The 17,751-nt window shown below is 40.4% G+C and overlaps 1 protein-coding gene across 1 annotated transcript in view; it reads right to left on the bottom strand.

Moving 5' to 3' along the window:
* Positions 1–17,751, bottom strand: part of ANOS1 (anosmin 1) — a 140,844-nt gene that overhangs the window by 105,140 nt on the left and 17,953 nt on the right. The window contains exon 2 of the mRNA XM_051644185.1: positions 5,492–5,539. Within this exon, the coding sequence (XP_051500145.1) occupies positions 5,492–5,539 (48 nt within the window). The remainder of the gene's footprint in view (positions 1–5,491; positions 5,540–17,751) is intronic.

The raw sequence follows: 17,751 nt of genomic DNA, 5'->3' as shown, positions 1-17,751 counted from the left end.
ATTTATCTTTATTTTCACATTTTCCTCTCAGTTCTCAAAACTCAAAAAATTAGCCTTTCAGCCTTTCTGCAGAATCAATCAACCAGGGACCACTGCCTTGGCTGCTGTGAACAAGAGAGTTGTATTGCAATTCACAGTGCATTATGATGATACACATTTATCTCCAGTCCTTGGAAATGCCACTGCATATGCAGCTCTGAATTATGCCTGCTGGTCTTTTGACTTTCAGTTGCTTTCAAAAATAAAAACTTAAAAAAAAAACTGTAAAAAAATTATAAAAATAAATTATCTCTACTTCACAAACTCTCTTGAAATGCCTTTCCCAGTCATTTTGCCCCTCCCTCCTCCCCTTAAGGCTAAATTACATTTTTCACTAAACCAGCAGCAATGTAGGGCACTTTGTCATTTCATGTTACTCTCACTGGTATTCGACTCCTACTGTTGTTTTTATAGGGAAGCACCTGTTATGTGCTCAGCACTTCCAAGTACTTGAGAAGTAGAACAGCCTCAGCACTATGGAGTTCACACTGTAAAAGGAAACCGGCAAAATGGAGCAGGAACAGCAAATGCTAGGCATTTACATACAGTTTAGCAAGATTCACTGTTAATAAGACAACAGAAGGCAGTGGGATTTTATGGACAGGAGCTTTGTGCATGACAGTAGGCAGAAGTAATTTTGGGCTTAGAAATCATAAATAGAAAAGAAGAAAACATAGAGGCACTAACACAATTAAGGAACTGAAGCATCTGCCATATACAGAGAAGCTCAGAGAGCTGGGACTGTTCAGCCTGGAGAGAAAAAGGTTCAGGGAGATCTTAGCCTTGTTTGTAAATACCTGATGGGAAGCAATGAAGAAGAGTTAGTCAGCCTCTTCTCAGTAATGTCCATGGACAAGACAAGAGGCAATGGTCACAAATTAAAAACCAGGAAATACAAAAACTTTTTTACTGTGCAGGTGGTCAGACACTGGAACAGGTTGCCCAGCGAGGTTGTGGTCTTCTGTGAAGATAGCCAAAACCCATCTGGACATAATTCTGGAAAAGCCCCTACTCAAGATGGACCTGCTTCAATAGGGGGGTTGCACTAGAAAAGTCCAAGAGGTTCCTTCCAACCTACACAATTCACTGATTCTTTGGTAGATTTGTAAGAAACAGGCAGATGGGCACACAGAACAGTTACACAATGGAAAGAAAGAGGCAAAGTACTATACAAATTTTCAGAGGATAAGTTAAAAAGAGGCAAAGTCTTAAACAAGAATTAGGTAAAGATTTTAAAGTTAAAAGCCAACAGTAAAGGAGAAGTCAGTGGGGGAATTCAAAACACAACATAAAAGTTTGTTGTTATCGTACAAAAGGAGAAAACCTCTTTGTGCAACACTGTTACTTTCAAAGTACTTGAGCCATCCTTGTAGACTACTTTAGTGGGCAAGACTCTGATAGTGTTTCATGAATTAAATAGTACCTCAGTCCACACATAGCTGTTAATGGGAGATTGACCAACAAATTTAGTAGCTACAGTAATGCTTATGTTCAATTTACATAAAGGGGAAGTTACTGGTCAAAGTAGAGGAGATGAGTGAAATAGAGTCTCCACCTGGGTGCAGTCAGTATATGTATATGGTCAGTCAGTGAAGATGCAGAAGAAAAAAAAAAACAGTTGTGAAAATAGGGGGATGTTTTCTGCTTTTCTCCTGGACCCCTACAGTGAACTGTATTTAATTTTAAGAAGCAATAAAAATAAACCAAATAAATAAATAAATAAGAAGCAATATCATGAAACTGACAAATAACTATGTATGTGTGTAGGATAAAAACAAGAATACTATTTTCTACACTTAGGAACAATGGAAATTGCAAGTAAAGATGCAGAAGATCAGCTCTGGAAAACACAGATCTAATAAAAACTGTATCTGGGCAAATCTTTTCTCTTAATACTGAACACACATCTCTTTACTCAGAATTTCTCACTAATGTCAATGAGAATTATACTTGCAGAAAGAGCTGGAATTCACACAGATTTCATTATGTGACTTCTATTTATGAAATCTGTTTTAGAGAAGAAAAAATAAAAATGTTCTGGGACTTATTATTTCACAAATTATAAACAAATCCCTAATAAAAAGTGTAACAAATGTTTCTCAACAGCAGAACTAGGCATTCTGAGCAGAACTAGGCATTCTGCTTTATTCAACCAAAGCAATTTTAAACAGTGATCTATCCTACCTTTCTCTCCCTAACAGCTGTAACTACTTTGAAAAATTAAAATAGATGAAGGTTTTTCTACATGTTGACATTTAGAAGGAACTAATAAGGGTTACAAAATGTGTATCAAAACCAAGTGACTACCTGTATTGGAAACAAGTTGAATTCTTTAAACTGAACTAACAGATATGAGATCAATACATTACAGACACTACTTCATTTACATAACCTGTACGTCATAATGATTTAAAATAATGACTTAGGTAACTCAGAGTATGTGATTTCATAGAAAATATTACTATTGGAGGGGAAAAGGAATAATAAGCCCAAAGTAGATTTTATTTGCGTACCCACACATGAAGTATCAATCCTAACAAGGGTGGCAATGCTAGTGGGAACATTTCCACTGTTCTGCTTCTGGGAGCATGGAGGGGCTCAGGAGCAGAGCTGAAATGCTTCTACATCAACACACACAGTATGAGAAACAAACGGGAAGTGTTCACTAGTTTCCAGAATTATGATATAAGAGGTATAAGTGAGACTAGGTGGAATAATTGGAGTGATGGGATGGAGAGCTACATGGTGTTTAAGAGGGATAGGCAGGGGAGGCAAGGTGGAGATACTACACTACATGAAAGGAAGATTTGATTGTATAGACTTTACAGTTAGCAATTACCCAGTTAGCCTCTGGGTGAGGATTAGGGGGATGGAAAAAAAAAAAAAGAGAGATGTTTTACTGGGTGTCTACTACTGATCACCCAGCCAGGAAGTAAGCAGTGTTATTCTATAGACAGTTAGGAGGAATCTCTTGAATGGTAGCCCTTGTCCTTAAGGGAGATTTCAACTTCCCAGACAGCAGGTGGGAATATATTGCTGTGATGAGCCAGTCTGGGAAATTCTTGGAGTTTGTGGCAGATAACTTTTTGCCACAAGTACTCAGTGGTATTGGATGTTTTATGATACTTTCTTCTCCATAGCTTCACCTCTCATCCAGGGCTGCTACTTTTACAGGATACTGTCCATCCTTGGAATTAAAAAAAATGCTTCTAAAACTAATTTTGGATTGGTTATGTTACAAGTAAGAAAGACTACACTGTATTGAAAGTGTAACATAATAGAAAAGTTACAAAATTAACTAAATAATCTTTTACTTACATATCGGCTGCTGATACATTCATGCAACTTCCAAATAAAATCTCTCCACTGTGCATCAAATGAAAATACTTGTTCAAACAAAAGGTGCTTCTGTGTTTCAGAGTTCCACCCCTCTTTCCTTCCTCCCCGCCCCAAACAAAGTAGCTGGATGTTTGCTGTCATCTGCACTTTACCACAAACGACCCAAAATGTTCCAACACTAAACATCACAACCACAAAATAAAGGTGGACATTGGGATAATCCTTTAGAAAAAAAAGCCATCTAAGATATTTAGCAGAAACACACTCATATAAAACTCCAATGAGGTGCTGAGAAGCACTGAAATGAATTTGCATTTTTAAAGGATTAATTCAATCCCCTGCACTGCTTTGAAAGTTTCAGTACAGTAATGTGACCTTGTGCATTGCAAAACACAGAAAACAAAAGCTTGACCAAAATAAAGAGAACATTCTGCTAATGCTCAGCTCTGCTCACAATTGGACCAAGTTTATATTTATTTATTTTCTCAATATGTCAAAGCTGCTTTCTTCAGGAAAATGTATTACCTTTCTAAGAAAGAATGAAAACATAAGGTAACATGACTGTTTACTATATGTTAAATAATTTAAAACTTCAACTGATGTTGCATTTTGTATTATAAAATAATACTAATATATAGCATTCTTACACTGATTTCAAGAGACAAATACAATCTTCAGGTAAACCTTAAATTCATATTACCTCATATCCACCTTAAGCTGATTCTATGAACCTGAGAGTGACTCAAAGAGATATTTCCATAACCTTCGCCTTGCTTTAAAATCTGGACTTTTATTGTAAGATTCCTTCTTTGCAGGGTAGACACAAACCACTGAAACACCTTTCAGATTAGATACTATGGCATCCATCATAAATGAATAAAAAAGATTACACCAGGATGACTGCCGTACTGGGCAAGACCTCCACACTTCCCTTAAAAGGCACAAGAGTTACAATGAGCCACATTCTCTGCACCAATTTGTTCTGGGTTTTTTTAGGAATGTTGAGATTTCATTGCAGAAATGCAACCCTTAGCAGTGAGGCACAGCTAATAAGAAGTGGTCCATCCTCTTCTTACACTAACATTGTTATACTGTGGTTTTAATACTGACAAACACTATCAACTTTGGTTTATTTTCCTGAAATGGAAGTCAATACCAAATTGGTCCATTTACAACCCCACTCATGTCAGTGGAAATTAGATCAGTAAACCAGTAATCTCACTCTTTAAATGTAAAGAAGAAATTTTCATGTGTTAAAATCAAGTCTTAGCACCAGCATTTATATAGGTTACATTACTAAAACAATACAGAACAATGCTACTTGGATTTAAACCCATTAGCAGTGCAACCTTTACAGAAAGAAAACAAACAAACAAACAAAATATTGAAGTTAAAAAGCCTAAATTATTGTATAAATACATTTTCAGGAAGATAACACAAAAACACTACCTTCACCATTTTCAGTTATATTTCCATGACATTTACAAACAGTCAGCACTAGAGCGTGCAATTCCACTTTGACCCAGCAAAATTCACAAATCATTGTTGCTTCTATCCAGGCACCATAGAAAGACTTGCACAGCAGAATCGGTTGACACTTAGCTCACCTACCCTCTAGGCTTCCATGGTCAAAGTGCTAGGACAGGAAATGGCATCAGTAGAACCAGTGGGTTTGGTATCAAGACTTTGTTCAAAGAAATTCAATGTCAGGCTAAAAATTATATACCCAAACTGAATGAAATGTTGAATGTTGGCACACCTTGCTGATGTTATAAGATTTTAAAGTGACTGACATTTTTTACTCTCATATGACCAAAAATACTGAAAGAAAACAAATGATACATCAGATCTGAGACAATGTAAAGTTTGGTGATAACCACAGAACTATATTAGTTTAACTAAGCTTGACACTTATCCTCAAACATGATTCCTCTGTCCTGAAAGAGCAGATCCCTTGGTTTTAACTTTGGATATTTTATTTTAGGTTGAGGTTTCCAAATAAAATATAAACAGATGCTTCTGAAAGCAGGCTAAGATGAAAAGCACTTAAATGACAGAGAAGAGACTGAAAACAACTAGGTAACTTAAATGAGAAGGGGAAAAAAGGACATACCTTTGAACACTGTTTATGATTCTGGCACCAAGCAAGCGACCCATTGTTCTGAAAGACAAATTAAAAACACATTAGTACTTATATTTCTTTAAGACTCAACATTATCACCCTAAGAGATTTAAAGTGAATTCACCTTCCAGTTCTGTTCAGAGAATGATGTTGTGTCACAACATTAGTACCAATCGTGATTTCAATTCCCTTGTGTTGAGTACAGGAGTCAGCAAGTGTAAAGTGACCAGAGAAAAGTCAGGAAAGCATTTCATCACGTAAGGCTGGTGGAAAACTGACTAAAGCCACCTTTTAGACCATCTTTCTAAAAACTCACTATCTAGTGTTGCTATGAAGCAAACAAAGATAACACTTGTATTTAAGAAATTGACAGGGATAAATAGTGATTAATGAATTGAAAGTCCATTAGTAACATTCAATATTGCACAATACTTAGAATAAATTATTGAGGAAAGATAATGAACAGTCTTGAAGTAAAAAGAAAATTCAATTAAATAGGGCATGGGTTTACCAAAAATCAATCATGCCGGTTTCATTTTATGTTTTCTTGATCATAAAGTGCATTTCCTAGATCAGGAAATGCTGTAGCTCTCATTTGTCTTGAGTGTAGAAAAACAACCAACACAGTATGCAAAATAATTTAAGTTAAAGAAAACGTATTATGAGAACAGAAACATAAATATGAAACTGGCACAGGGACAAACAGCAACCTGCTGTTCAACTAGAGAAGCTTCTGAAGGGTCAAACAGGGAAACAACTTTTCCCAGTACAAAACCACAGCTCAGGAACCAGAAGTGTATATTTGTTGAGTTAGATGAGGCAAAACATTGATTCACTTTATGTATAGTGAAAGATCGAAACAACATCATGAAGATATGAGTGACTCTGCGGTCTGAAAACGAGAAACAGAAACTTTGCAACACAGAGTGCACGATCATGCATTTAGGAACTTATACATATATTTTTCTTTCATAATTTATAAGGTCATACAGAATCAGATGCTGGTAAATTCCTTGTTTGGAATCTGATTACAATGGTGGTTCTATGAAGGACTAATAGGACAACCTTCCAAAGAATTAGGCAAGGTATTTTCACAGGAATGAATTAATGTGATAGTACAAGGTCTTCACCTTTGGCTCTGACTACAGATCTGGAAATCAGTCTCTATGGAAAAGGAATTCAGTTAGTCCAGAATGCAAATCACTAGCAGGACTAAACTTTTTTTGGTTTGGTTTGAGTGTTTTTCCTGGTGTTGTTTTTATTTTGTTTTAATAAGGAGAGATGCAAAAAGAATGGAATTAGATATAGATAGGCATAGACATAGATGATATAGATATAGATGATATAGATATAAAAAAACTTTTTCTGTATAAAATCACACAGATAAAGCCAAAATTATTCTCTGGATATACTACTACAATTCAGAACTAAAAATAAGTACATTAGCATGCACTGGAAGAAAGCTAACTAGACCAGCTTCTGAAAACTGCAGTAACCAGTTCTGATCTCAGCCAAGTTTATAAGCTTGAATACAGTGTCTTGCTATTACAGCTATGAAGCCTATGCTTTGAAGCTGGATCCCTCTTAGTGAATGTTTGAGGAGATCATGTTTGTGCATGTCTTCATGCAGATATGTCGCCACATCTTCACACAAGCTCTCAAGATGTGGCCAGTAGGTCAAGGGAAGGGAGAGTCCTTCTCTACTTCACTCTCATGAGACCCCACCTGGAGCACTGCATCCAGCTGTGGAGTCCCAAGTACAAGACAGACATGGATTTGTTAGAACAGGTCAAGAGGAAGGCCATGAAAATGGTCAGATCCCTGGAACACTTCTCCTATGAAGAAAGGAGCTGTTCAGCCATGAGAAGAGAGGGCTCCAGAGTCACCTTATTGCAGCACTTCAATATATAAAAGGAGCTTTTAAGAAAGACTAAAACTTTTTACTAATGCTTGCAGCGACACCACTAGGGGTAGTGGTTTTAAATTAAAAGAGGGTAAATATAGATTGGACATAATGAAGAAATTGTTTATAACAGTGGTGATGAGACATTAGAACAGGTTGCCCAGAGAAGTGGTGGATTCCCCATAACTGGAAGTGTTCAAAGTCAGGTAGGACAAAGGCTTTGAGCAAACTGATCTCCAGGGCAGTGAGGTTGGACTAGATAACCTTTAAGGATCACTTCCAACTCAGACTGTTCTATGATTCTGTAATTCTATGACTATGAAGATTGTTCAGCTCACACACAGAGAATGACTGAAGGTCATCTGGTCCAAGCCCCCCTGTTCAAGCAGGGGCCACCTACAGCCAGTTGCACAGGATTATGCCCAGAAAGTTTTTCAGTATATCCAAGGTGGAAGACTCCACAACCTCTCTGGACAAACTGTGTCAGTGCTCAGTCACCCTCACAGTAAAAAAAAAAATAAATGGTTTTATGATGCTCAAGAGGGATTCTCAAGACTTTCAGTTTGCACTCATTGCCTTTGGTCCTGTCACTGGCCACTACTGAAAAGAGTCTAGCTCCATCTTCTTTGCACCTTCCCTTTAGGTATTTATATACATTAATGAGATTACCCCTTAGCCTTGTATTTGATGGGCTAAGCTGTCTCTGCTCTCTCAGACCTTCTTCATAGGAAAAATGCTTCAGTTCCTTCACCATCTTCATTCCTTCACTGGACTCTCGCCAGTACACCCCAGAACTAGACACACTACTCCATGTGTGGCCTCACCAGTGCTGAACAGAGGGAAAGGATTACCTCCTTCAACCAGCTGGCAATAATTTGGCAGACCAGGATACCATTATCCTTCTTTGCTGCAAGAACACATTGTTCAACTGAAGAGTCCATCAGGACACCCAAGACCTTTTCTGTAAAGCTGCTTCCCAGATGGGCAGCCCTCAGCATATATATTCCTGCATGGGGTTGTTCCTCCCCAGGGACAGACTTTGCACTTTCCCTTGTTGAAATCCATGAAGTTCATGCCAGCTCATTTCTCCAGCCTTTGAGGTCCCTCTGGATGGCACTAGGACCCTCTGGCATATCAGCCACTCCTAGTTTTGTGTGTTCAGCAGACTTGCTGAGAATACACTCTGTCCCATCAACTAGGTCACTAATGAAGATGTAAAACAGAACCAGACCCAGTATTGAGCTCTGGGGTGCATCACTAGTCACTGGCCTCCAACAAGACTGCACTGCTGATCACCACCCACTGGGTCTGCCATTCAGTCAGTTTTCAAACCACTTCACTGTCTGCTTATCCAGCCTGGAGGAGTTTGCTTTGGTAGATGAGGATTGGGTTAGGGATCAGTTAAGCTATCTGGACATCCATAAATTGATGGGTCCAAATAGAACATACCCATGGGTGCTGAGGAAACTGGCAGAGGTCATTGCTAGGCCACTCTCCATCATCTTTGGTAAGTGGTGGGCAACAGGAGAGGTGCCTGAGGACTGGAGAATAGCAAGTGTCACTCCAGTCTACAAGAAGGGCAAGAAGGAGGACCCAGGTAACTATAGACCGGTCAGCCTCACCTCCATCCCTGGAAAGGCAATGGAACAACTTGTTCTTGGTACTATCTCTAGGCATATCAAGGATGAGGGGGTCACTAAGAGCAGTCAACATGGTTTTACCAGGGGAAAGTCATGTTTGACCAACTTTATAGCCTTCTATGAGGAAGTAACTAGGTGGCTAGATGATGGTAGGGTGGTAGGTGTGATTTATGTTGATTTCAGTAAAGCATTTGACACTGTCTCCCACAGCATCCTCATAGATAAACTGAGGAAGTGTGGTCTTGATAGTCAGGTAGTGAGGTGGATCAAGAACTGGTTGAAAGGAAGATGTCAGAGAGTTGTGGTCAATGGGACAGAATCTAGTTGGAGGTCTGTGACTAGTGGAGTCCCTCAGGGGTCGGTACTGGGACTAGTACTGTTCAATATTTTCATCAACGACCTGGATGAGGGAACAGAGTGTGCCCTCAGCAAGTTTGCTGATGACACTGAGCTGGGAGGAGTGGCTGACACACCAGAAGGCTGTGCTGCCATTCAGAGAGACCTGGACAGGCTGGAGAGTTGGGTGGAGAGAAACTGGATGAAATTCAACAAGGGCAAGTGCAGAGTCTTGCATCTGGGGAGGAACAACCCCATGTACCAGTACAGGTTGGGGACTGACCTGCTGGAGAGCAGTGTAGGTAAAAGGGACCTGGGGGTCCTGGTGGACAGGAGGATGACCATGAGCCAGCAGTGTGCCCTTGTAGCCAAGAAGGCCAATGGCATCCTGGGGTGCATTAGAAAGGGTGTGGTTAGTAGGTCAAGGGAGGTTCTCCCCCTCTATTCTGCATTGGTGAGGCCGCATCTGGAATATTGTGTCCAGTTCTGGGCCCCACAGTTGAAGAAGGACAGGGAACTGCTGGAAAGAGTCCAGCGCAGAGCCACAAAGATGATGAAGGGAGTGGAACATCTCCCTTATGAGGAAAGGCTGAGGGAGCTGGGTCTCTTTAGTTTGGAGAAGAGGAGACTGAGGGGTGACCTCATCAATGTTTACAAATAAGTTAACGGCGAGTGTCTGAAGGATGGAGCCAGGCTTTTTTCAATGATGTCCAGTGACAGGACAAGGGGCAATGGGTGCAAACTGGAGCATAGGAGGTTCCATGTAAACATCAGAAAAAACTTCTTTACTGTGAGAGTGACAGAGCACTGGAACAGGCTGCCCAGAGAGGTTGTGGAGTCTCCTTCTCTGGAGACATTCAAAACCCACCTGGACATGTTCCTGTGTGATGTGCTCTAGGTGATCGTGCTCTGGCAGGGGGGTTGGACTAGATGATCTTTCGAGGTCCATTCCAACCCCTAAGATTCTGTGATTCTGTGATCAATAGTTTGTCTGTAAGGATCTTAGAGGAAACAGTGTCAAAGGCCTTTTTGTGGAGTCAACAAGGAAACACCAGAGAAATACCCCAAAAGTATTTCCAGACAGTAAGTCCACTTCATCAGGGGCCCAACTTGAATGCCTCTATACAAACTCATGTAGCATGGGGAAAAAACAAGAGCAGTTACAGGCACACATGTGTCTGCAGAGCTATGTTCTTATTGGTATCATGGAGACATGGTAGTATGACTCCTAAAACCAGCATGTTGGAATGAAAGGATACAGGCTCTGTAGGAAGGACAGGCAGGACAGACAAGGAGGAGGTGTCCCTCTCTACATCAGTGACCAGCTGGAAACCATTGAGCTCCACCTGGGGATGGATGAGGAGCTACTGATAGCTTACAGGTCAGGATCAAAAGGAGGGCAGGGACAGGGGACATGACAGTGGGGGTCTGTTTCAGGCCACCTGATCAGGACTACTAAGTGGATGAGGCATCTATAGACAGATAGGAGTGAGCGTTCACAAGCCCTGGTCCTCATGGGAGACTTCAACCATGCTGATATCTGTTGGAGGGACAGCACAACAGGGGATAAGCAATCCAAGAGGTTCCTGGAATGTGTTGATGATAACTTCCTTCTCTAAGTGGCAGAGGAACCAATGATAAAAGGTACTATGCTGGACCTTGTTCTTATCAACAAGGCTAGGCTGGTGAACAACATGAAGCCCAAGGGCAGCCTAGGCTAGAGTGACCATGAAATGGTGGATCTCAGGTTCTTTAGGTCAGCAAGAAGGGCACACAGCAAGCTCACTGGACTTCAGGAAAACAGACTTTGGCCTCTTTAGCGTCTTGCTTGACAAAGTACCATGGGGGAAAGCCCTCAAGGGAAGAGCCCAAGAGATCAATATTCAAGGATCATCTCCTCCAAGCTCAGGAACAGTTCATCTCAACAAAGAGGATGGACCACTGGGTGGGTAGGAAATTGGCTGGATTTCACCCTCAAAGAATTGTATTCAATGACTCAGTGTCCGAGTGGAGGTCAGTGATGAGTGGTGTTCCTCAGGGGTCTGTATTGGACTGGTGCTGCTTAACAGCTTTGTCAACAACATGGATAGTGGGATTGAGTGCACCCTTAACAAGTTTGCTGATGACATCAAGCTGTGTGGGGCAGTCAACACAAAAGTCAACTGTATCCTGGACTCCATCAAAAGAAGCATGGCTAGCAGGTTGAGGTGATTCTCTCACTCTGCTCTCACGAGACCCCACCTGGAGTACTGTGCTCAGTTCTGGGGCACTCACCTATTAAATTGAGTCCAGAGAAGGTCCACAAAGATGATCAGAGGGCTGGAGCACCTCTCCTATGAAGACAGGCTGAGAGAGTTGGGGCTGTTCAGGCTGGAGAAGAGGAAGGTCTAGGAAGACCTTATAGAGAGGCCTTCCAATACCTGAAGGGGGCCTACAGGAAAGCTTGAGAGGGATTTTTTACAAGAGTGTGTAGTGATAGGACAAGGGGGAATGGTTTCAAACTGAGAGGAAGTAGAAAATTCATTGGATATTAAGAGGAAATTCTTTAGTGTGAGGGTGGTGAGACACGAACAGGTTGTCCAGAGAAGTTGTGGATGCCCCCTCCCTGGAAGTGTTCAAGGCCAGGTTGGATGGGGCTTTGGACAACCTGGTCTAGTGGGAGGTATCCCTGACCATGGCAGGCAGAGTGGGCTAGATGACTTTTAAAGGTCCCTTCCAACCCAAACCATTCTATGATGCTATGGTTCTGTAAAAATACCAATGGCAAGTCACTTCCATGTACAATTCAGAATCACCTTCCCAAGTTTTCTTAAGCTTCAGTCAGTAGGAAAGACCAAAAAAAAAAAAAAAGGAGGATAAGGTAATTAGTCTACAAACGTGAGTGTTTCAGCCATGCAAGTTAAACCACTGCCTTCTTTTGAACATTAAGCACATTTTGAACCTGATACAATGCAAACACAGGTCAGAAACACAGATTTGAATCTGACACATTGGGAAGTTCAGGACCTGAAACTAAAGCATTCAACTTGTATGTTACTCTTGTACCTTAAGAACCAAACTAATGCAAATTATACTTATGCTTTCACCCCAACTTTTAATCTGAATTTCAGAAACTTTTATACATACCTTTTTTTCATATAAGCTATTCCTGTATTATGTAAGGAGCTCTGGGGATGATAAATGTAAAAACGTAACAAAATTTTAAAAATTTAGTTCATAACATTTAATTTCAATATTTTATAAACGGTTATTTGGTCTCATCTTCTCAACAGGTTACAACACAATCGTTATTTGATTTCATAATACAATTTTTATCTGCCATTACTGTAGAATTTAACTAAAACGTGAGATTTGCTAGCATAAGCATAGCTAACTATGAGCAACATGTCAGACCCAACCCTTTCAAAAAGAGAGAGACATAAACAGAATAAATAAAACTTTAGAACAGCTGTAAATAACATATAGCAGTGGGAATACTTTAGTATTACCCTCAAAGCAGTATGAGGATTTATTATTTCCATTTACAGATCCAGCCAGCAGTAATGTTAAAACAATATTTTATGTGCTACTTTCAATTTATCCCCCCTTTCTTCTTCATATAAAATGTGACAGAGGCAGCTGATTGGAATAACAGATTAGTAGCAGCTCACCGCTTTGTTTCAGTTCTGCTGTTGCTCTCCACTGGAGAACTAGAAAACGGACTCTTGTTTTGAATTATATCTGTTACTTGAGACAATAATGCCATAAATGTCCAGATGTGTGGCTCCCCTACTTCATAATTTCAACATCCACAAACATTTTCATTTTTCTACTGAAAGCCATTACCACTTCAATGAAAAAGTAAGTTTAGAAAAACATAAAAATACTGTTTAGCAACTTCAAATACCTACAAACTAACATTATGTGAATGATCTTTCATTGTACAAGGTGAAAGAGCAAATTCTACAGACTTCCTTTGAATAATAGGGTATGAGAAGAAGCAGGAATGCTAAGTGAACTCTGTCCTCCACGTTGCATCTTAGCAAATAGTTAATACAAGTTACACATATATTCAGCTGTGATTGTTTTGTTCTGCTTTTAATCTAGTGTACTTGTCTGAAACTGTAACTTCAAACTAGCAGAAATCTGTGTTTTATCTGTAGCATTTTTCATGGTCCCAGATTACATCCTCAGTTCCCTCACATCTATTTTTCTTCAAGCCTAATCCTGATCTAATTTATGCTAATGAGTCCTTTGATTTTGTCTTTAGTGGTGGCTTAACTGTGCTAGGCAGAAGTGGCCTTGGAAGAGCTAATTACCGCTGTTTCTGCTCACTGTTTCAATAAGCCTGGTACCAGTGTACCTTCAGGGCAACCTTAAAGTATCTTAATCCATATACTAAAAAGATGAAACTGTCCTCAATGGGGCAAACTCCAAATATTCTATCTTTGCATAACCGACATGTCATATGAAAGATGTCAGGCAGACAAAACTAAAACAGTCTCCAACCTAATATAGTAGGACCTGAGGCCACCATCTGAACCCCACACACTTCCAGTCTACCAGAAAGGAAACTGTAGACAAACAGAATCAGACCTTCAAAGACTAGGACTGTTTGACAGGTATAAATCAAGAGATTAACAAAAGCAAAGGCAAGAGGCCAGGAGCGGGGAGGTTGGCGGGGAGGAATTACAAGATCTGTAATTCTATTTTTTCATTAAAAAACAAAACATGAGTATTTTCAATGAAACTGATAAACTGGCAACTCTAATCAGTCTTACTAAGCTTTATTTCAGCAAGTATATGTGCATGCTTTCTTTCCTCTGGTAAAACACAAATGTCCTTGGGCCTAAACAGTTAAGATAGAAATATCTGTGTTCTGTGCCTTCTTATGCCTTCAAAAACAAACAAAACAAAATAAAAAGTTGTGCAGCATCTCTTGTAAGAAAAAAAAGTGCATGTAGATAGGCAATGAAGAATCCACCTTCATGTATCTACAGTGTGTCCCAAAGAAAAAAAAATAATAACCTTCATAAACAACTAAAAAGTGGCCTTTCATCAAAGCAATGGCAAAAAAAAAAAAAAATATTCATTTTTATCTCTGTCCATAATTATGTTAGAAGATACAAGCCTTCTTTTGAAATGCCAGAGATCAGATGTGAAAAATGAACTAGCCTTTTAGCCTGCTATGACAATTCTTGTATACCTATTACTGGTTTTTGAAGTCTTTTCTCTCCTGCCCAGTCTTCAATTCACTTCTGTGTGAAACTGCTGTCTTTCAGAAGTGGCCTCTCGTGATGACCTCACTGATTCTTTTAAAATTAAAAAAAAAAACCCAATAGAAATAAGCCCCTCGAATAACAGTATCTACTGATGTGAAACAGAGTATTTGAGTAGACAAATCAATAGCTGTTGCAATGAAGAATTTAAAGAGACAGGTTTCCAACATTTTCCTTAACTTTTCAAAAATCTCAACAGCATGAAATTATATATAATGGTAAAATATATTTTATACTGTATCTGACATAGCATGCTCACTAAGACACAAGTTAATATAGAAAGTTATCTATGGCAGTGCTGTGTGTCCCCAGGCTCAACTCTAGAGATGGTGACCAACACTTCAAGTTAAAGGATGTCATTAACAGCATGTTCAAATGCCTCTTAAGCACTGACAGGCCTGGGGCATCAACCACCTCTCCAGGAAGCCAGTTCTACTGTTTGACCACTCTCTCAGTTAAAGAACCTTCCCTGGCACACCTTTGAAGCATTCTCACATGTTCTATCACTGGATACCAGGTAGAGGAGATCAGCACATCCCTCTCAACTTCCCCTCCTCAGGAAGCTGTAGTGAGGCATGAGGTCACCCCTCAGCCTCCTTTTGTCCAAACCAGACAAGCCCAAATTCTTTAGCTGCTCCTCACAGCCTATTCCTCCCAGCCCATTCACCAGCTTTGTTGCCCTCCTCTGGATGTTCTCAAAGACCTTCACATCCTTCTTAAATGGTGGGGCCCAGGGCTGCACACAAGCACTCAAGGTGAGGCCATACCAACGCTGAATCCAACAGGACAATCACCTCTTCTGGCCAGCTGGTTAGGCTGTGTGTGATGCACCCCAGGATGGGGTTTGCTCTCTTGGCAGCCAGGGCACACTGCTGGCTCACACTGAGCCTGCTGCCGACCAGCATCCCCAGGTCCCTCTCTGCAGGGCTGCTCTCCAGCCACTCCTCTCCCCATTTATAATAGTGTCCAGTGTTACTCCATCCCAGGTGTAGAATACGGCATTTGGACTTGTTAAATTTCATGCCACTGGTAACTACCCAATGCTCCAACCTATCTAAATCCCTCTTCAAGGCCTACTGTCCCTGAAGAGAATTAACAACACCTCCCAGTTTGGTATTATCAGCAAGCTTGCTAATGGCGCATTCAACTTCTGCACCAGCTTATTGATAAATATATTGAAGAGAACTGGCTCTAGAGCTGAACCCTGAAGATCACCACTGGTGACTGGTTGCCAGCCAGATGTAGCTCCATTCAGCTCTGCCCTTCAGCCAGTTCTTCAAGTAGTGCATCGTGAACATGTTTATCCCACAGTTGCCCCTGGCTGCCCCTGACCCCGGCTCACTGCTTGCTGGGCCTGCAGCTGTTGATGACCCCATTACCAGCACCCAGCTCTGCACATGCTGTGGGGCTGCCCCCCTTGGAGGGGTCACAGCCTGCAATGGAGTCACCCTTGGCCCCCAGCTCCCTGTGCCCTGGGAGCAGCCAGCCCTCGCTGAGCCTGACACTGTGCTTTGGGGTCTATGATAAAATCTTAATTTTTCCTGTTCTATAAGAAATGTCCTTTGACTTTGCTCTAGTTAACAAAAGCACAAAGCAAAATTCCAACAACAAAACCAAATAAACATCACCTAAACCAGCAAAACAACAAAATGTAAAAAATCTCTCAAAACAAAAAAATCACTGCTTAGGATGCTAATGTGAGTAAAGGTAAGAGAACAAATAGTACTTAAACATTATGCTACACCTGGAGTATTGTGTCCAGTTTGGGGCATCTCAATTCAAGAGAGATCTCGAGGTGCTGGAGTGAGTACAGAGGAGGACAACAAAGCTGGTGAAGGGCCTAGAGAATAAATCTTGTGAAGAATGTTTGAAGGAGCTGGGAATGTTTAGTTTGGGGAAGAGGAGGCTGAGGGGAGACCTCTTCAGTCTCTACAACTACCCAAAAGGCCATTATAGAGAGGTTGGTGCTGGTCTCTTCTCACAGGTAATTAGCAATAGAACAAGAGGGAATGGCTTCAAGGTGCAACAGGGGAAGTTTAGACTGGACATTAGGAAAAACTTTTTCACAGAAGGAGTGGTTAGACACTGGAATAGGCTGCCCAGGGAGGTAGTTGAGTTACCATCCCTGGATGTGTTTAAGGGTTGTTTGGATGTGGTGTTGGTGGATATGGTTTAGGGGAGATGGTTGGACTCAGTGATCCCAAGGGTCTTTTCCAACCTGAATAGTTCTATGATTCTATGATTATTAGTCACGTTGTAATGTATTACCATCAGACACTCGGATAACTTCATTATGAGTGTCTCATATAAGAAATTATGTAGAAATACAACATTAAGCCTAACTATGTACATATATTTCTGCTGCCATCTTACAAGTATATACAACTGCTTTATTAAAAAAACAGGAACAAACCAAACCAAATAAACAAACAATAAACTAAGCAACAGTACTCTTAAAAGGAAACCAAGGGGAAAATAACACATTTTGGAACATACACCTAGAGTACTTCTGTTACTGTAACTAGTCACTGTGATCCCTCACAGCTTAATCAAATGTGCACCATCCTAAGCAGAAGCCATTTCTAGAGCACAGATGTTTAAAATGTAGAAAAGTAAATGTTGGTTACTGGTGAACCCAAAGTAATTAAGTTAAAGAGGTGACTGAATGTAAGAAACAGTTATAAAATTGGTCAGCCTAATAATTCATCTTGGTGACATACCTGCAGTTTGTAAATATAAACTGAAATTAAATTGTCATGGGTAACAGCTTGATTAAGATTGCAGCTGAATTTTAAACATCTGGATTTAAAAGCAGAAAACGCATATCACAATTTTTAGAAAGTCTTAGTCAAGTTTTCTTTTAGATGTACACTAATGCTGCCATCACCTGTAATGTGCCAACTCCTGTCACCATGAATGGTGGATCCTCCTGTAGATGAATGGGTACAAACAGAACTGTATTGACCCAAGTCTTGCATTGATACTTCCTAAAATGTTCATTCAAGTCGTCTTCAACCTTGGTGTCCATTACAGATTGTTTTCCTTAGAGTTTACACTGAAATATTTAAAGCCACAACTTCACATGCACCAAAATGAAAACCCAGAAAATGCACC

Source organism: Apus apus, chromosome 1 (genome assembly GCF_020740795.1).
Source record: "Apus apus isolate bApuApu2 chromosome 1, bApuApu2.pri.cur, whole genome shotgun sequence".
NCBI lineage: Eukaryota > Metazoa > Chordata > Aves > Apodiformes > Apodidae > Apus > Apus apus.
This window is presented reverse-complemented; position numbering and strand designations above follow the sequence as displayed.